Raw genomic sequence first — 21,532 nt, 5'->3', positions numbered from 1 at the left:
TATATCTGAATTCCGCGATTTTTTCACACTCCATTATATAATGATGCAAAGTATGTGAAATAGTTCTGCTGACACAGTTTACATTTAGTTATATCTACATCAGCAGATGTTGCAAAACTCCCAGAAGTACTTATTGCCGAGCCTAAGCCTAGAATCTATGATATCTATGATATTCGTGCTCTATGTTAAGGTAAATAAAATTCATCTATGAACAAATCCAGAAGGGCTGTGATGAGAGTTCGAACTTACGCCCTGGATGATCCCAGATGCTGCCACGACATGGTCAGAAGAATTGTAACCGGGAATTCCACTGACTTCACACAGACCCTGCAGCCTCTCCGAGACACAAACCAGGGTTTTACACAATTCCCTCATGCACTCGGGTTCTGCCAACAAGATGTTCTACCTCGTTGCCCTCATTTCAGTGCACACAGACATTAAAATAGTGTGATGCATCAAATAAACAAATCGACAAGGGCCGTAATGAGGGTTCGAACCTACGACCGGGATGATCGGTTGCAATTATTTTGACCATGTTATGGCTTAGTCGACTAAGGCAGCGTCTGGGATAATCCCGGGCGTAAATTCGAATCCTCATCATGGCCCTTGTGGATTTCTTTTCTGTAAATGATGATAAAGTGCAATTAAGGTATCATTAAGGTGCAACTTTATAGGAAATCGTTAATTCCAAAATATATCTTGGTTATTATACTTGAAATATTTTTACATTAATGTTTGAAAACAAAGTTTATATCTGTATTTTCAATATAATATGAAATATTAACGTTTATCAACGCATCTTTGTGAATTACATAATTTATCAGAACTGTGCAGCCTGTGTTCCCCGCCTGGCTGAACCCTGTTGCTCACATTATCGTCTACATCTGTTCCTTCTTCTGACACATAGACCTTTTAGGTTAATCAGCATATATACAAAACAAGTACACAATTGATTGGCTGGTGTGCAAGGCTTCACACTCCCTGAATTAGCTTGAAGTAACTTTAAAAATGCATATATCTTCCTCTTCACTTCAGTTATATTTGTAAAACTATTTAACATGCAGCTTTCTGTCTTTTTGATGACCTAGAAAACTTCGTTTATAACAGTATTTTGATAAAATTAACGTTGATCTTCTAAAGGTCGTAGTTCCCATCGATAGAGAGAGCGGCGGCCAAGAAGCCTTCTTTAAAATATGAATATCCTTCCTCTCTAATAAGGTATAATCTCTGTGACGGATTCACAAAAACTGTTTTATTTCTGCCTTTTTTTTAACATATATAAATATAAGCTTTATTTGTAAATTTCTATTAATTAAGCAATATATCAGAGAATGTAGGGTTCGGTGTTCTATGAGAAAAATGACATGGGCAGTTTAAGTAGCGAACGCATACCAACGAATAACGATTATATATTTATTTATTAATATACAAGAAAGTACATTGGGTATATGAGAGTTCATAGCATTGCTGTTTTTACGTTCTTACAAAGCCACTAACACGTATAGCGTTTCGGGCAGAAACTCTATTAATTATTATCCAAATAACATAAATATTGTACTATGGAGCTGCTTTAACTTCCAGACACGTTTTTTTTAATAAATCCTAAAGGTTTTTTTTATATTTATGCTAGATATTATTATAAATACGCATTCTACTTATTAATATCACAAATTAAGTTTGCGACAATTGAGCAGAGAAGTGCGACGACTGGATCACTGTGTACAGGAGGCTGATATGGCAGCGAACACTCTCAAAGCAACAATATATCTTGGATAAGTCGCTCCACAACATTGTCGCTTGGACCCCTCTATTTCCTATGGCGTCACTTGCAACATATCTACTTATAATTTCATTATGAAATTTGATTATTTCAGTGTAAACATAGATTCTTTCATGTTCCGCATTCTGCAATAACCTTATAAAGTGTAAATAATTGTACCATATTTCTTCATTACCTGCCTAATGCTAGGAGGCTTTGGGTAGCATTTATAGTGACTTTGGGTAGCTTTGGTAATTCTACGGATCCTATCCTAGGGTCCTAATTTTCTGCTGGCTGAACAGCAGCATTAGGTGAAAAGATACGTGCCCAACACTATGAAGAGTCTCATGTTATCACATTCTAATGAAACACGTAATCAGTCTACTGATTGTGGCAAAAGATTGAAATATCTTGGAAACTATAATATGGCACATTTCAGAGAATACCGGTGACAAACTTAATGAAAGTCCAGAGTATGGGAAGAGGAGCACTCACCTTCATATACGAATTTCTATACAAAAGAATGTGTTTGTACTAAGAACATGAGAGTAACTTATATTATGCAACTGTAACAAACTTTACCTGCAAACAACACACAGCCCCCTCTGTTTAAGTCCCTTAACATGCTAAACATAAATTCACGCCACATATAATTGCCAGAGTCAGACTAATTTAACTGCCAGGTTCAGGGTAATATAACTGCCAGAGTCAGACTAATATAACTGCCAGAGTCAGGGGTAATATAACTGGCAGAGTCAGACTAATATAACTGCCAGAGTCAGACTAATATAACTGCCAGAGTCAGACTAATATAACTGCCAGAGTCAGACTAATATAACTGCCTGAGTCAGGGGTAATATAACTGGCAGAGTCAGACTAATATAACTGCCAGAGACAGACTAATATAACTGTCAGTGTCAGGGTAATATAACTGCCAGAGTCAGGGGTAATATAACTGCCAGAGTCAGCCTAATATTACTTCTAGTCACACCACACACACACACGTGTGTTGTAGTGGCACTGCCTCCCCCCCTGCTCCACACACGTGATACAACATAATGTGGTCATGTGGCCGGTAAAGCTGTTTTATGTTTCACTTTATTGGTGTTTATTTTAATCTTTGCTTAAATTGTCTTTGGTTTTCCGGAACTTGTTATTATCAAACGTCCCTCACTTGACACCTGTGTGGATGACCTGAGATGTTGACACCTGTGTGGATGACCTGAGATGTTGACACCTGTGTGGATGACCTGAGATGGTGGCACCTATGTGGAAGATCTGAGATGTTGACACTTGTGTGGATGACCTAAGATGTTCACACCTGTTTGGATGACCCGAGATGTTGACACCTGTGTGGATGACCAGAGATGTTGACACCTGTGTGGATGACCTGAGATGTTGACACCTGTGTGGATGACCAGAGATGTTGACACCAGTGTGGATGACCTGAGATGCAACAAACAATCTGACGCATTGTTGCTTGCCCGATCTGACTGTTATGCAACAAAAGCTGTTTGATAGTATTCATAAGAGGCTGGTGAACCATGCCCGCTCGGCCACGATGATCAAAGTGTTATAGCATGTTGTACGCCTCGTATATACTGAAGTACAATGTGTTCTATGGAATAGAAAAATTTCATGGATGTTATTTAACTCATTTAGAAAACAGTAACTGAATCTCTGAAACAAATTAATGTTTTTATTGCTCCTAGTATATCTAGGTAAAAATAAACTTATATGTAATCTTACTTTTGCAGCTGATAGAAACCAGGAGCCAGGAAGAAGGTCTTGCCAGGTCACTGCGACGGAGACCAATGAGTTCCCCACGCCCGGGACTCTGCTTTATAGACTTGCAGAGCGCTCCGGTAACTCTGATTGGTCAATCACTCGGTGAGCATAAGGTGCCGGCCGCTCATTGGCTGATAACTCGAGTATTGTGAATCCAGTAACTCTATAAATGTCATTAACTGACGTATACAGTTTAAGCTATTATGGCCAAACAAACATAGTCTCTCTCTCTCTGCGTAGAAGATATTTGCATAGAATGAAAAATATCCACACGAAAATTTATAATATTCACAATGTTGATGTATTTAATGACTTGAGTATTAGAGAACACCTCCCAAAATATACGAATATATATATTTGTACCCAGGCAGAGCTGGGACTCAGCAACGAATGGACGTTGCCGAGCCCCAGCAACCCTCCTCCATCTCTCCATCCACCCCACCATCCCCCTCCCCTCCCCCATCCTCTCATCCTCCAACCATTACCCACTCCCCCGTCCCCCTCGTTCTCCCCACCATCTCCCACTCCCCCGATCCCTTGTAATCCCTGCTATTCCCCCCTTTCCCGTCATCTCCTCCACCCAACCATCCCCAACTTCCCCCATCCCTTCGTCCTCCCCACCTTTCCTCACTCCTCTGTTCGATGCGTTCCCAAATAACCTGATGTTCTCTTCAGTGAAAAATACGAAGAACATTTAAAAAAAATGAAAAATAAACAAAAATAAAATAAACTTTATTCACGAAATGAACAGTATGGTAAACAACAACACAGGTGAATTCCAACACGATATCACAAACGAAATAATTAACTCAAAATGAAAGTAAATCGAAATTTATGAAAATTTAATTTAAGAATGCAATCGGAAAAATTAAAATGGAATCATAATTTTTTTTTGTATACCGTATGTTGCTTTTACGTCCAACAGATGGCGCTGTTTAAAAAAAAAATGTTTTTACCTGTCACAGGTATGGTAAGTATATAAAAACATGCGTATTCGAATGGAACATTGTGTCTCTCTTTCGAATGCGCGTATTCGAATGGAACGTTTATATTACACTGTCAGAGTTGTATGGTCAGCACAGTAACTGGACCAGGCAATGTGATGTAGTCATTGCGCGAATTCGCCTTGGCTATAGACACATCTGGCAGGTTAGTGAGGCTGAGCCACTACCAGAATATTCAGATTGTAAACTCTGTGATAAACCTTTAATGCATTCACTAGAACACTATATTGATGAATGTGAAACCGTAAAGGACTTTAGACCTCCTGGCCTCTTGTACCACCAACTGTGTAACTATTTTATTGACTCAGGTGTTCTGGACGACATCCTAACAATTTACCCAAAATTTGCTTGTCCATTTTAAAGAACGAAGAACAATTTTTATTTATATTACTTCTAAGCTGTATCACTAATAAACCCATCCCTGCCCTTGTGTGGCAGTGCACAATAGAGAGTTGTTTTCACATATCCATACATTAAAACATTGATTGTAATCATGATATATATGTGCTTCAGTCTACAGTTTAGACCTATTGTCTTATGTATGACCGTCTGTCCTGCGTGACAGTGAATACTAGCATTATCCTCACTTTAATAAGACTATCAAAATCCTCAGATTAGGCAAAATTGTAATTAATTTTGTCAATAAAGATGTTAATCATAATAATAACTGTCAGAGTCAGGGTATAATAACTGCTAGAGTCAGGCTACTATAACTGCCAGAGTCAGTGTAATATAACTGCCAGAGTCAGGGTAATATAACTGTCATAGTCAGTGTAATATAACTGCCAGAGTCAGGGTAATATAACTGCCAAGGTCAGATTAATATAACTGCCAGAGTCAGACTAATATAACTGCCAGTCAGACTAATATAACTGCCAGAGTCAGACTAAAAAAAACCTGCCAGAGTTAGGATAATATAACTGGCAGAGTCAGACTAATATTACTGTAGTCACACCACACACACATGTGTTGTAGTGGAGTACAACTTACAACACATGTGTTGTAAGTGGAGTATTGACCACACAATGGAAACACGCAATAATTGTTCCCATACCGAAGCCTAATGACCCTGGTAATTACAGACCTATCAGTCTCGTGTCATGCACTTGCAAGATGCTTGAAAGGATCATCCTAAACCGACTGTTGCACAAAATAGGCAGGTTAGAGGAGGGAGTCAATGGATTTGTTAAAGCACGGAGCACAGCAAATTGTATAGTTAATTACTTGGCTAATGACACGGCTAGGTACTCTGTATTTGTTGACATCAAAGGAGCCTTCGACAAAGCACAGGGGATTGCGATCCTGGACGAGCTTCCATGCATGGGTGTCAAGGGGCGACTCATGAAATGGGTTGAAGACTACCTCACAGGAAGGAAAGCCAAGGTTTGCTTCAATGGAGCACTCTCCAGAACAATGAATATGGAACTCGGGACCCCCCAAGGCGGAGTCTTAAGCCCCACACTATTCAATGTACTTATGAACACCATTGCAAATATTGATTTTCAGGAAGGAACACAACAAGTGGGATATGCAGATGATGTCCTAATACAAGCTCCCACCTTGGAAAAATTGAACAGTCCATTGAACTCCTTGGAAGGAAATGTATTGAGCTCGGTTTCACTCTCTCCACAAACAAGACGAAGGCATACTCCCATCACAAGCGGAGAGCAAATGAAGAACTACAAATTAATGGTGTAACACTTGAATGGGTTGACCACTATCGCTACCTTGGCGTCACTGTCGGCTCTAACAAGGGAAAGAAAGAGGAGCTCAATCAACTCATAGGAACATGGAAAAGTCGACTCAGGGCACTGAAAGCTATGACCTGGAATGGAGATGGAGCCTCTATTGCCGTGCTTAAAATGATGTACACAGCCTATGTGCGCTCCGTCATAGACTATGCCAGTCCACTTCTGTGCACCTACTCCCAAAGCGATATGAAAAGGCTTGAAAGCATTGAAAATGAAGCCATGACAATCATTCTTGGAGTTCCAAGAACTGCCAAAACGTCTAATCTACGAGAGGAGTTGTCCCTACCCAGTGTTAAAATCAGAATTCAGGAGCTGAATGCTAAGCTTGCAATTAGGATAGCCAGAGATCCCCATTACAATGATATTGCTAAGAAAAAACTGAGCTCTGTGCTACTTTCAGGGGAAAACAGGAGACGCAAAAAATGGCATCACAGATCAGTCTGCTACCTTGAAGAGCTTCACCTGCTTAAGCAAGCCCGAGAGCTCCTGCCTGTAGAGAGGTTACCTCCCAGGGAGGAGGACTCATGCAAGATCATCATCAATGAAATGGCAACGAAAAAATCCAACATGATACCACAAGAAATGAGGCACAAGTATCTCGAGGAAATTTATAAAGAAGCCGGAGATGAACTAGATCAAATCTACACTGACGGGTCATCTAATCCTGTCAATGGCAGGGCTGGTGCAGCATACACGGTAATCAAAGATAATACTTTCCAACGCAGCAATAAGGAAAAAGCGCGTATTGAGAACTATGCCTCTTCAACGCAAGCAGACCTAACTGTCATTGTTATGGCGTTAAGGTTTCTTGAACGGAACACTAATGGTGCAGTGATTTGCACCGATTCAAAAGCAGCACTGCAAAGCCTAAGTAAAAATCAGGCAGAAAATCTTGCAATAGTCGCTGAAATTAAGAGAGCTGTGAGAGTACTTACCAATCAGGGAAGAGTCATCAAGTTTCTGTGGATCCCCTCCCATGTTGGAATATGTGGGAATGAACGAGCAGTTGTGCTGGCTGCTGAAGGCGCTGAAGGAGACCATATTGAATACTTCATACCCAAGACTCAACTACAAATTAGAGGTATTATCAGGCAACATCACCGTGACAAGGTAACTGAGGAAAAGAGGATAGAAGCACAAACCAGTGAATCTGTACGATGGTACAACATGGTTGCAGCTGCCAATCCCAGTCATTATGGCCGAAGAGGAGAAGGACGAGGGAGAGAATCAGTAATAGCGAGAATCCGTCTTGGATACAAATATCCATGGAGATTTGGAATGGAAAGAACAGTTGATCAGCGAAGTTGCAGAATCTGTGGTGAGAGTGATGGACACCGCCTTGACCACTATCTACGTGAATGTGAACACCTGAGAGACATTAGAAATATGTGTAGAATAATAAACCCCACATTGTTTGAGTTAGGAAAACACTATTTGTCAAATATTGATACTGTTCTTAAAAGATTTCCCCATTTTGCACCCGCAAGATAACGTAAGCTTTTAAGGGTTGATAGATGTTAATCTTCTTGTTTGAGGAGCTGTTCACTTGAGACAGTTAAGCAAGTCCCAGCTGTGTCTAGGTACAAGTGACAAGATGAACAACCCAGCGGGTTTTCTTCCTATTGGGGAGTGTTGTACATGCTGCTATGGCGGTGTGTCCACTCACAAGATGAGTGGCGCTGCCCAATAAACTCGCCCCTCGGGGCAAAATTTAAAATTTAAATTTATGTGTTGTAGTGGCACCACCTCTCCCCATGCTTCACACACACGTGATATAACATAATGTGGTCATGCGGCCGGTATAGCTGTTTTATGATTCTCTTTATTGGTCTCTATTTTAATCTTAGCTTAAATTGTCTTCGATTTTCCGTTACTTGTTTATATCAAACGTCCCTCACTTGACATCTGTGTGGATGACCTGAGATGTTGACACCTGTGTGGATGACTTGAGATGTTGACGCTTGTGTTGATGACCTGAGATGTTGACACCTGTGTGGAAGACCTGAGATGTTGACGCCTGTGTAGATGACCTGAGATGTTGACACCTGTGTGGATGACCTGAGATGTTGATACCTGCATGGACGACCTGAGATGTTCACACCTGTGTGGATGACCTGAGATGTTGACGCCTGTGTGGATGACCTGAGATGGTGACGCTCGTGCGGATGAGCTGAGATGTTGACACCTGTGGGGATGACCTGAGATGTTAACACCTGTGTGGATAACCTGAGATGTTGAAGCCTGAGTGGATGACGTGAGATGTTGACACCTGTATGGATGACCTGAGATGTTGACACCTCTGAGGATCACCTGAGATGTTGACTCCTATGTGGATGACCTGAGATGTTGACGTGCGTGCGGATGGCCTGAGATGTTGACACCTGTGTGGATGACCTGAGATGTTGACACCTGTGCGGATAACCTGAGATGTTGACGCCTGTGTGGATGACGTAAGATGTTGACACCTGTGTGTATGACCTAGGATGTTTACACCTGCGTGGATGACCTGAAATGTTGATGCCTGTGTAGATGATTCGAGATGTTGATGCCTGTGTGGATGACCTGAGATGTTGACGCTTGTGTTGATGGCCTGAGATGTTGACACCTGTGTGGATAACCTAAGATGTTGACGCCTGTGTGGATGACATGAGATGTTTTCATCTGTGTTGATGACCTGAGATGTTGACGCCTGTGTGGATGACCTGAGATGTTGACACCTGTGTGGATGACCTGAGATGTTGACACCTGTGTGGATGACATGAGATGTTGACACCTGTGTGGAAGACCTGAGATATTCACACCTGTGTTCTTACCTAATTGTGCTTGCGGGGGTTGAGCTCTGGCTCTTTGGTGTGGATGACCTGAGATGTTGACACCTGTATTCACCTAGTTGTATTCACCTAGTTGTGCTCTGCTCTTTCAGCCCACCGCTCAACTGTCAATCAATCAACTGTTACTAATTACTTACAAGTTTCTTTTTTCTTTCTCCCAACTCCCCCACACACACACACCAACGGCCATACCGCGTAGAGAACACCGCTTCTCGTCCGATCAGCGAATTTAAGCAACGTTGGGTTTGATTAGTACTTGGATGGGTGACCGCCTGGGAACACCAAATGCTGTTGGCAATAATGTTTAGCAAGGAGCCTGAGCTCAAACCCCGCAAGCACAATTAGGTGAGTACTCACCTAGGAAGCAGCTCCGTAACAGCTGTCTAACTCCCAGGCACCTAATTACTGCTAGATAACAGGGACATTCAGGGTGAAAAAACTTTTCCCATTTGTTTCTGCCTGGTCCGGAAATCGAACCCGGGCCACAGAATTACGAATCCTGCGCGCTGTCGATCACACCTGTGTGGATGACATGAGATGTTGAAACCTGTGTGGATGACCTAAGATATTGACACTTGTGTGGATGAAATGAGATGTTGACACCTGTGTGGATGACCTGAGATGTTGACACCTGTGTGGATGACTTGGGATGTTGACACCTCTGGGGATGATATGAGATGTTGACCCCTGTGTTCATGACCTGAGATGTTGACACCTGTGTGGATGACCTGAGATGTTAATACCTGTGTGGATGACCTGAGACGTTAACACCTGTGTACTCACCTAGTTGTACTCACCTAGTTGTACTCACCTAGTTGTGTTTGCGGGGGTTGAGCTCTGGCTCTTTGGTCCCGCCTCTCAACCGTCAATCAACAGGTGTACAGATTCCTGAGCCTATCGGGCTCTATCATATCTACACTTGAAACTGTGTATGGAGTCAGCCTCCACCACATCACCCCCTAATGCATTCCATTTGTCAACCACTCTGACACTAAAAAAGTTCTTTCTAATATCTCTGTGGCTCATTTGGGCACTCAGTTTCCACCTGTGTCCCCTTGTGCGTGTTCCCCTTGTGTTAAATAGACTGTCTTTATCTACCCTATCAATTCCCTTCAGAATCTTGAATGTGGTGATCATGTCCCCCCTAACTCTTCTGTCTTCCAGCAAAGTGAGGTTTAATTCCCGTAGTCTCTCCTCGTAGCTCATACCTCTCAGCTCGGGTACTAGTCTGGTGGCAAACCTTTGAACCTTTTCCAGTTTAGTTTAGTTGTGTGAATGACCTGAGATGTTGACACCTGTGTGGATAACTTGAGATGTTGACACCTGTGTGGATGACCTGAGATGTTAACACCTGAGGGTATGACCTGAGATGTCCACACGTGTGTGGATAACCTGAGATGTTAACACCTGTGTGGATGACCTGAGATGTTGACACCTGTGTGGATGACCTGAGATGTTGACACCTGTGCGGATGACCTGAGATGTTGACACCTGTGTGGATAACTTGAGATGTTGACACCTGTGTGGATGACCTGAGATGTTCACACGTGTGTGGATGACCTGAGATGCAACAAACAATCTGACGCAGTTACCTACCCAGAACTGACTGTTTTGCAACAAAAGCTGTTTGATAGTGTTCATAAGAGGCTGGTTAACCATGCCCGTTCGGCCACGATGATCTAAGTGCTATAGTATGTTTTACGCCTCGTACATACTGAAGTACAATGTGTTCTATGTAATAGGAGCATTTCCTGGTTATTCTTTGACTCATTTTGAAAACAGTAACTGAATCTGTGAATTAAAATAATGTTTCTATTGCTCATTGTATATGATGGTAAAAAAATTAAATGTAATCTTACTATTTGGAAGCAGATAGAAACCAAGAGCCAGGAAGGTCTTGCCAGGACACTGCGACAGAGAGCAATGAGTTCCTGAGGTTGTTGTTGTTGTTAAAGATTTGCTACCTGGAACAAAAAGTTCCAAGTAGTCCCTGAGGCCTGGGACTCTGCTTTATAGACTTGCAGAATGCTCCGGTAACTCTGATTGGTCAGAGTCACTCGTTGAACACGAAGAGCCGGCCTCTCGTTGGCTGATAACCTGAGTATGGTAAATCCAGTAACTCTTTGAATGCCATTCACTGACGTTTACAGTGTAGGCTATTATGGCCACACATACATGGTCTGTCTGTCTGTCTGTCTGTCTGTCTCTCTCTCTCTCTCTCTCTCTCTCTCTCTCTCTCTCTCTCTCTCTCTCTCTCTCTCTCTCTCTGTCTCTCTCTCTCTCTGTCTCTCTCTCTCTCTCTCTCTCTCTCTCTCTGTCTCTCTCTCTCTCTGTCTCTCTCTCTCTCTCTCTCTCTCTCTCTCTCTCTCTCTCTCTCTCTCTGTCTCTCTCTCTCTCTGTCTCTCTCTCTCTCTCTCTCTCTCTCTCTCTCTCTCTCTGTCTCTCTCTCTCTCTCTCTCTCTCTCTCTCTCTCTCTCTCTGTCTCTCTCTCTCTCTCTCTCTCTCTCTCTCTCTCTCTCTCTCTCTCTCTCTCTCTCTCTCTCTCTCTCTCTCTCTCTCTCTCTCTCTCTCTCTCTCTCTCTCTCTCTCTCTCTCTCTCTGTCTCTCTCTCTCTCTCTCTCTCTCTCTCTCTCTCTCTCTCTCTCTCTGTCTCTCTCTCTCTCTGTCTCTCTCTCTCTCTGTCTCTCTCTCTCTCTCTCTCTCTCTCTCTCTCTCTGTCTCTCTCTCTCTCTCTGTCTCTCTCTCTCTCTCTCTCTCTCTCTCTCTCTGTCTCTCTCTCTCTCTGTCTCTCTCTCTCTCTCTCTCTCTCTCTCTCTCTCTCTCTCTCTCTCTCTCTCTCTCTCTCTGTCTCTCTCTCTCTCTGTCTCTCTCTCTCTCTCTGTCTCTCTCTCTCTCTCTGTCTCTCTCTCTCTCTCTCTCTCTCTCTCTCTCTCTCTCTCTCTCTCTCTCTCTCTCTCTGTCTCTCTCTCTCTCTGTCTCTCTCTCTCTCTCTGTCTCTCTCTCTCTCTCTCTCTCTCTCTCTCTCTCTCTCTCTCTCTCTCTCTCTCTCTCTCTCTCTCTCTCTCTCTCTCTCTCTCTCTCTCTCTCTCTCTCTCTCTCTCTGTCTCTCTCTCTCTCTGTCTCTCTCTCTCTCTCTCTCTCTCTCTCTGTCTCTCTCTCTCTCTCTGTCTCTCTCTCTCTCTCTCTGTCTCTCTCTCTGTCTCTCTCTCTCTCTCTCTCTCTCTCTCTCTCTCTCTCTCTCTCTCTCTCTCTCTCTCTCTCTCTCTCTCTCTCTCTCTCTCTCTCTCTCTCTCTCTCTCTCTCTCTCTCTCTCTCTCTCTCTCTCTCTCTCTCTCTCTCTCTGTCTCTCTCTCTCTCTGTCTCTCTCTCTGTCTCTCTCTCTCTCTCTCTCTCTCTGTCTCTCTCTCTCTCTCTCTCTCTCTCTCTCTCTCTCTCTCTCTCTCTCTCTCTCTCTCTCTCTCTGTCTCTCTCTCTCTCTCTCTCTCTGTCTCTCTCTCTCTCTCTCTGTCTCTCTCTCTCTCTGTCTCTCTCTCTCTCTCTCTCTCTCTCTGTCTCTCTGTCTCTCTCTCTGTCTCTCTCTCTGTCTCTCTGTCTCTCTCTCTCTCTCTCTCTCTCTCTCTCTCTCTCTCTCTCTCTCTCTCTCTCTCTCTCTCTCTCTCTCTCTCTCTCTCTCTCTCTCTCTCTGTCTCTCTGTCTCTCTCTCTGTCTCTCTCTCTCTCTCTCTCTCTGTCTCTCTCTCTCTCTGTCTCTCTCTCTCTCTCTGTCTCTCTCTCTCTCTCTCTGTCTCTCTCTCTCTCTGTCTCTCTCTCTCTCTCTCTCTCTCTCTCTCTCTCTCTCTCTCTCTCTCTCTCTCTCTCTCTCTCTGTCTCTCTCTCTCTCTCTGTCTCTCTGTCTCTCTCTCTGTCTCTCTCTCTCTCTCTCTCTGTCTCTCTCTCTCTCTGTCTCTCTCTCTCTCTCTCTCTCTCTCTCTCTCTCTCTCTCTCTCTCTCTCTCTCTCTCTCTCTCTGTCTCTCTCTCTCTCTCTCTCTCTCTGTCTCTCTCTCTCTGTCTCTCTCTCTCTCTCTCTCTCTCTCTCTCTGTCTCTCTCTCTCTCTCTCTCTCTCTCTCTCTCTCTCTCTCTCTCTCTCTCTCTCTCTCTCTCTCTCTCTCTCTCTCTCTCTCTCTCTCTCTCTCTCTCTCTCTCTCTCTCTCTCTCTCTCTCTTCCTGTTTATAAGATATTTGCATAGAATGGAAAATATACAAAAGAATATTAATAATAGTCACAATGCTATTGTGTTTAATGACATGAATATTAGAGAACACCTTCTCCCAAAATATACAAATATATATATTTGTACAGCCAGGTACAAATATATATATTTGTACCCAGGCAGAGCTGGGGCTCAGCAACGAATGGACGTTGCTAAGTCTCAGCAACAATCCTCCATCCCCCCATCCTCCGCACCATTCCCCCCTCCCCCATCCCCTCATCCTTCAACCATTCCCCATTCCCCCGATCCCTCGTCGTCCCCACTATTCCTCTCATTCCCCGTCTCGTCCACCCCACCATCCCCCACTCCCCCATCCCTTCGTCCTCCCCTCCATTCTCTAGCCCTCTGTCCGCTGCGTTCCCAAATGATCTGATATTCCCTTCACTGAAAAATACGAAGAACATTTAGAAAAACTAAATAAAAGTAAACAAAAATAAAATAAACTATATTCACGAAATGAACAGTATGGTAAACGGCACAGGTAAATTGCAACAAAATATCACACGCGAAATAATTCAATCAAAATTAAAGTAAATCGAAATTCATTAAAATTAAATTTAAGAATGCAATCGGAAGCAATAAAATGGAATCATAAATTATTTTGTATAGCGTATGCTGTTTTTACGTCCAAAAGATGGCGCTGCTTTTGAAAAAAATCATGTTTTTACCTGTCACAGGTGTGGTATGTATTTAGTAAGTATATAAAAATACGCGTATTCGAATGGATCATTGTGTCTTTCTTTTGAATGCGCGTATTCGAATGGAATGTTTATATTACACTGTCAGAGTCAGGGTAATATAACTGCCAGAGTCAGACTTCTATAACTGCCAGAGTCAGATTTCTATAACTCCCAGAGTCAGTGTAATATAACTGTCAGAGTCAAGGTAATATAACTGCCAGAGTCAGGGTAATATAACCACCAGAGTCAGGGTAATATAATTGCCAGAGTCAGGGTAATATAACTGCCAGAGTCAGGGTAATATAACTACCAGAGTCAGTGTAATATAACTGCCAGAGTCAGCCTAATATTACTTCAAGTTACACCACACACACACGTGTGTTGTAGTGGCACTGCCTCCCCCCCCCCCTGCTCCACACACGTGATACAACAAAATGTTGTCAGGAGACCTGAAAGGCTGTTTTGTGCTTCACTTTATTGGTCTTTATTTTAATCCTATCTTAAATTGTCTTTCGGTTTTCTTCTACTTGTACTAACAAACGTCCCTTACTTGACACCTGTGTGGATGACCTGAGATGTTGACGCCTGTGTGGATGACCTGAGATGTTGACGCCTGTGTGGATGACCTGAGATGTTGACGCCTGTGTGGATGACCTGAGATGTTGACACCAGTGCAGATGACCTGAGATGTTGACACCAGTGCAGATGACCTGAGATGTTGACCCCTTGTGGATGAACTGAGATGTTGACGCCTGTGTGAATGACCTGAGATGTTGACTCATGTGTGGATGGCCTGAGATGTTGACACCTCTGTGGATGACCTGAGATGTTAACACCTTTGTGGATGACTTGAGATGTTGACACCATTGTGGATGATCTGAGATGTTAACACCTGTGTGGATGACCTGAGATTGTGGCACCTGTTTGAATGATCTGAGATGTTGACACGTGTGTTGATGACCTGAGATGTTGACACCTGTGTGGATGACCTGAGATATTGACACCTTCGGGGATGACCTGAGATGTGGAAATCTGTGTGGATGACCTGAGATGTTGACGCCTATGTACTCACCTTGTTGTGCTTCCTGGGGTTGAGCTTTAGCTCTTTAGTCCCGCGTCTCAACCGTCAATCAACAGGAGTACAGGTTCCTGAGCCTTTTGGGCTCTATCATATCTACACTTGAAACTGTGTATGGAGTCAGCCTCCACCACATCACTCCCTAATGCATTACATTTGTCAACCACTCTGACACTAAAAAAGTTCTTTCTAATATCTCTGTGGCTCATTGATGTGAATGATGTACTTCAGTATATACGAGGTGTATAGCATGCTATAACACTTAGATCATCGTGGCCGAGCAGGCATGGTTCACCTTCACTCCACACAGGAGTCAACATCATTCACATCAATTGATATGTGAATGACCACTGATGTTGACACCTGTGTGGTTTACCTGAGATGTTGACACCTGTGTGGATGACCTGAAATGTTGACCCCTGTGTGAATGACCTGAGATGTTGACACCTGTGTGGATGACCTGAAATGCAACAAACAATCTGACGCAGTTACTTACCCACAACTGACTGTTATGCAACAAAAGCTGTTCATAAGAGGCTGGTGAACCATGCCCGCTAGGCCACGATGATCTAAGTGTTATAACATGCTATACACCTCGTATATACTGAAGTACAATGTATTCTGTGGAATTAAAACATTTGTTTGCTGTTCTTTGACTCATTTACGAAACAGTAACTGAATCTTTGAATCAAATTAATGTTTCTCTTGCACCATGTATATCTTGGTAAAAATGCAATTAAATGTAATCTTACTATTCGGAAGCTGATAGAAACCAGGAGCCAGGAAGAAGGTCTTGCCAGGTCACTGCGACGGAGAGCAATGAGACCCCGACGCCTGGGACTCTGCTTTTTAGACTTGCAGAGCGCTCTGGTAACTCTTATTGGTGTGTCACTCGGTGAGCACAGGGTGCCGACCGCTCATTGGCTGATAACTCGAGTATGGTGAATCCAGTAACTCTATGAATGCCATTCACTGACCTGTACAGTTTAAGCTATTATGGTCACACGTACATAGTCTGACTGTCTGACTCTCTCTCTCTCTCTCTCTCTCTCTCTCTCTCTCTCTCTCTCTCTCTCTCTCTCTCTCTCTCTCTCTCTCTCTCTCTCTCTCTCTCTCTCTCTCTCTCTCTCTCTCTCTCTCTCTCTCTCTCTCTCTCTCTCTCTCTCTCTCTCTCTCTCTCTCTCTCTCTCTCTCTCTCTCTCTCTCTCTCTCTCTCTCTCTCTCTCTCTCTCTCTCTCTCACTCTCTCTCCCACTCTCTCTGCATTGAAGATATTTTCATGGAATGGAACATATCCAAAAGAAAATTAATAATAATCACAATGCTGTTGTGTTTAATGATATAAATATTAGAGAACACTTTTTCCCAAAATATTCAAATATATATACAGTATTTGTACCTGGCTGTACCCGGCCAGGTGGAGCTGGGGCTCAGCAACGAGTAGGCGTTGCTGAGCCTTGGCAACCCTCCTCTATCCCCTAATTCTCCGCACCAATCGCCTCTCCCCATCCCCCCCTCATCCTCCAGCCATTCCATACTTCCCCTGTTCCCTTTTCCTTAACACTACCCCCCACTCCCCCGTTTCATTGTCGCCCCTACCACTCCCTCCCCCCTTCTCCATCTTTTCGTCCACCCCTCAATCCCCTACTACCCCATACCTTCATCCTTCCTACCATTCCCCACTCCACTGTCCGATGCGTTCCCAAATGACCTGATGTTCTCTTCACTCACAAATAAGAACAGTTAAAAAAACTAAATGAAAAAGTGGAAAAAATTTAATAAACTATACTCACGAAATGAACAGTATGGTAAACGACACAGGTGAATTTCAACACAGTATGACAAAAGAAATAATTGAATCAAATGAAAATAAATCGAAATCTATGAAAATGTATTTAAGAATGCAAACATAAACATTGAAATAGAATCGTAAAATATTTAGTATAGCATATGTTGCTTTTACGTCCAACAGATGGCAATGTTTTTTTAAAAACTGGGCTTGTTTTTATCTGTCACAGTTGAAGAAGGAATGTAGTAGGTATATAAAAATGCACGTATTCAAATGGAACATTGTGTCTTTCTTTCAAATGCGCATTTTCGAATGAAACATTTAAATTACACTACCAGAGTCATTGTAATGTAACTGCCAGTCAGACTAATGTACCTGCCAGAGTCAGTGTAATATAATTACCAGAGTCAGTGTAATATAACTGCCAGAGTCAGGGGGAATATAAATGTCATAGTCAGTGTAATATAACTGTCAGAGTCATGGTAATATAACTGCCACATTCTGGGTAATATGATTGCCAGAGTCAGACTAATAAACCTTCCAGAGTCAGATTAATATTACTGCCAGAGTCAGGGTAAAAGAACTGCCAGAGTCTGACTAATATAACTGCCAGAGTCATGGTAATATACCTGCCACATTCTGGGTAATATAACTGCCAGAGTCTGACTAATATTACTGCCAGAGTCTGACTAATATTACTGCCAGAGTCTGACAAATATAACTGCCAGAGTCAGTGCAATATAGCTGTCAGAGTCAGGGTAATATAACTGCCAGAGTCAGGGTAATATAACTGCCAGAGTCAGGGTAATATAACTACCAGAATCAGGGTAATATAACTACCAGAATCAGGGTAATATAACTGCCAGAGTCAGGGTAATATAACTGCCAGAATCAGGGTAATATAACTACCAGAATCAGGGTAATATAACTGCCAGAGTCAGGGTAATATAACTGCCAGAGTCAGGGTAATATAACTGCCAGAATCAGGGTAATATAACTACCAGAATCAGGGTAATATAACTGCCAGAGTCAGGGTAATATAACTGCCAGAGTCAGGGGTAATATAACTACCAGAGTCAGCCTAATATTACTTCTAGTCACACCACACACACACACATGTGTTGTAGTGGCACCGCCTCCCTCCCCCCCCCCCCCACCTAGAAGGTTATTACCTTCTAGGTGGGTTAGAAGTCTCTGGTTGATCAGCCTTTCAAAGACTTTGCCAAGTATCTCTAGAAGGCTGATGGGTCTATAGTTCTTTGGGTCAGTGTGAAGTGTCCCAGGTTTTGGAATAAGAACGGCAGTGGCAGATTTGAAGGTGAGAGGGAAATATCCAGAGGCATTGAATAAGTTAGTGATAGCAGCAATGATAGAAACAGTTGTCTAAGAAGGATATGTCCAATGCCAGACGCACCAGGGGCTCTGCGACGAGTGCCAGTGAGAGCTGTCTTGACATCAGTTGGAGTCAGGGGAGTCTGTAGTTCAGTGCGTGAATTGAGGTTGTCAAGGTGGATGAGGTCATCAGATGTAGTTTCATGTCTGTTTTGGTGTATCCAGTTTTCGACTGTTTCAGTGTTGGGGAGGGCAGATGGTTCAGGAGGATGTGGATGAAAAATTTGTTCCAAATTGTGTTTAAAAATGTTGAGTACTTCATCAGGATCAGTGATTTTGTTGTTGTTATGTAGATGGTATTTAAACGGTGCGTGAGTTGATCCTTGTAAGCGTTTGATTTGTTTCCAGAATTCTTGAGGTGTCAGTTTTCTGTGTTGTTCTGCTTGTTCTATGAGGTGTCTCCAGTGTTTTAAGTGATCTTCGTCCAGGCTATTAAGGATGTGTTTTTTTAATGCTGTAAGGTCCCAGAGTACTTGTCCAGGACGATGCATGTTTTGTAAGAATCTAGTATGATAACAAGCTAAGAGGCGTTTTGTGCGATTGGAAGGGGGTGAAAGTGAAATGTGGTTTGTGTGTTGTTTTAGGAATGGAGATATTTGCAGCATGAATGATGGTATCTTGTATGTTGCGTGCTTGTGTGTCAATGTCAGTGTTTATGTTTGTCATTGTATTCATAAGTGAGATCAGTGTCATCAATGTGTTGAATGAACATGTCCCAGTTTGCTCTATGGTATGAGAATTGAGGAGTGCTGGGAATGAGAATAGGATTTGTGGAGACTGTGAGAATTAAGGGAATATGATCAGAGCCCGTAATGGGGCCTGGTGAAATGTGATGTTGTAGGTTGTTGCCATGTCTGTTGGTGAATATGAGATCAGGTCTGCCAGAACCTGTATGACTGAAAAAAGTGGGGAAGTCAGGGCCCAAGAAAGAATAGATTTTTTGGGTGTATATTTGGTGAAGCTGTTGGCCATGCTGATTTGTGGTATTGTTGTGGAATGTAGGGTGTTGTGCATTGAGGTCTGCAAGCAGGAAAACAGGCATGTGAGTGTGGTTGAAGAGAGTTGTGATGTCTTGCATGGGAATGCCAGTGTTAGGACGGTTGTAGGTTGTGCAGATGATGAGAGGACCCATTTGTGTGTGGACTTTGATGGCTGAGAAATATTTGTGAAACCAATGAATGTATAAGAGTTCGTGTTTGTATGAAGACCGTATGAGTATTGCAACTCTTTCATGTGCTTCATCAGGTGACTGGTAAGAGGAGTAGCCATAATGTTTGATTTTATGTGAGTTCGTAATGAATGTGCTATTTAATAATAGCACATCAGGTCTCTCGATCTCAATAAAGTCTGACATTATGTGTCTAATGGAGAAATATGCCAGCACGTTAAATTGGATGATCTTTATGAATTCTGAGGTTTTGATGGGGTGCTGTTGGGGTTTTGTGCATGTATAGGGTGAGCATGAGGTTTGCGTGCTTCAATGATTTTGGCAAAGCGAAGCGAAAATGTCCAAAGAGTTGGCAAGCAGGGGTTTGAAGAATAGGGCTAGGATGCAGAAATCTTGAGCGAGGAACTGGAGACGAGGTGAGGAGGGGAGATGATGGTGGCCCAACCACCGAGGATTTGAACTTGAGGCGAGTGAAGTAGGGTTGAGTGGTGCGTTATTTGCAGTACACACAGGGGCCGGCACCCAACCAGCTGGCAGCTGATGGTTGATTTCAGATGTTGATGTTAAATCATAGCGTTAGTGGTCTTCTTTTTGGTTGACGATTTCAGCAAACTCTGATCTTTGGTCTTCTTCTTGGGCTTGTCGGTCTCGGTCTTGGTGGTCTGACTTTGTGCTGGCTTTGTGGTGCTATCGTTGGGGGTTGTTGGTGCGGTGTCGTGAAGGAAATCGGCAGCTGAGTAGTGACATTTCCGTGAAGGAGGTGATGGTGTTCCAACAGACACGTCCTCATCCGGTTCATCAGATGAATGAAGACCAGAGGTGGTAGATCGCAAAGGTTGAGTTCTTGAAGGTTGATTAGCAGTAGTAGGTATTGCAGCAGAGGGGTTTTCATAGTATATACCCTCTACAGGGTCACACCAAGGGTCCATTGCAGCTAAATTCACCACTTGGACGGGTGAAGGGTCAGCGACAGCTGGAGAAACGTGTGGAGCAGGAGCTGACAGAAAGTCTGAAAGTGTGGCCGCGTTCACAGTGATGTCATGGTTAGCAACTGGAACTGTAGCAGACGTGGGGGTGTCAGGAGGCAGAGTCTTGTGAGCTGAAGGTACTAGAACAAAATCTGAAGTCCGCATTGAAGTGGCAGAATCGTCGTCGGGTGAGGAGTCGGCATCCTCTAAAGGGTCAGTTGCTGGAGTTGAACCTAGAGTGTTGAAGACTTCTTCAGGAATATTGAAGGTAGGGAGATCATTCGCCATGTAAAGAATTTTCACAAATTCTTGGGGGTTAGTGCCAGCAGTCATTCTGGCCGTCGATGTCAAAGCTTTTACTGTGCTACACAGTGACTGGCCGGGATGGGGTGGGGTGAAGGCGGCCGTGTCTGGATCGATGAGTGGCCGGGTGACTGGGATCTGGGTCCCCATTGGCTAGTAAAGGTAGTAACAGGATGATGCTGGTGTTTGGTGGTGATAGTTCCTCCTCCCTGAAGCTCCGGGAAAGTGACTGTTTGGATGTTGAATGTAGAGGTTGAAGTGGTAGCTGAAGTGCTGGAGCTGGTGCCTGCTGCCGAGGTAGAGGAAGATATGGATTTCTCCTGGGTCTCCACGTTTTTGATAACTTCAGTATGCGTGGACATTGATGGAAGATTGCGACATGTTTGCCGTTGCAGAGCAGGCAGTGTGGTTCTTTCGAAGTGCAGATCGAATAGTGGTGGTCTTTGTCGCAAATGCTGCATTTCTAGATGGTCTGTTGGCACTCGTTGGTTTGGTGAGAGTAGTCGTAGCACCGGAAGCATTGGGTGATATTGTAGTTTCTTTCCTTCTTCACTCGAAATGACGGGACGTGTACTTCATAACAGAAGAAGCCATCTGAGATAACTTGGGAAATCTGATTCACAGTGCTGAAGGTGACCTTCAAGGTGCGGCTGTTGCACAACACGGTGTCAAGTACATTCAAGCCTGGATTCTCGTTCTCTATGTTCTCTGCAAGTTCTCCAGTGTAAAGTGCCTCGTTTATCCGCTCAATGATTCAGCGGCTGACCTCGC

General features: G+C 43.3%; 1 protein-coding gene and 1 non-coding gene across 2 annotated transcripts; one reads left to right on the top strand and one right to left on the bottom strand.

The window, feature by feature from the left end:
• The first annotated feature begins 9,311 nt into the window (after positions 1-9,311).
• Positions 9,312-9,430, top strand: LOC123774204 (5S ribosomal RNA). Its single transcript, XR_011224559.1, has one exon. It is a non-coding gene; the product is annotated as a 5S ribosomal RNA (ribosomal RNA).
• A 10,623-nt stretch (positions 9,431-20,053) lies between these two features.
• LOC138356567 (uncharacterized) lies at positions 20,054-20,911 on the bottom strand. The gene has a single exon (XM_069312771.1). It carries the CDS (start codon positions 20,909-20,911, stop codon positions 20,054-20,056), a length of 858 nt encoding a protein of 285 aa, XP_069168872.1.
• Between the last annotated feature and the right edge of the window lie 621 nt (positions 20,912-21,532).

Source organism: Procambarus clarkii, chromosome 73 (assembly GCF_040958095.1).
Source record: "Procambarus clarkii isolate CNS0578487 chromosome 73, FALCON_Pclarkii_2.0, whole genome shotgun sequence".
In the NCBI taxonomy this organism is placed as follows: domain Eukaryota; kingdom Metazoa; phylum Arthropoda; class Malacostraca; order Decapoda; family Cambaridae; genus Procambarus; species Procambarus clarkii.
This window is presented reverse-complemented; position numbering and strand designations above follow the sequence as displayed.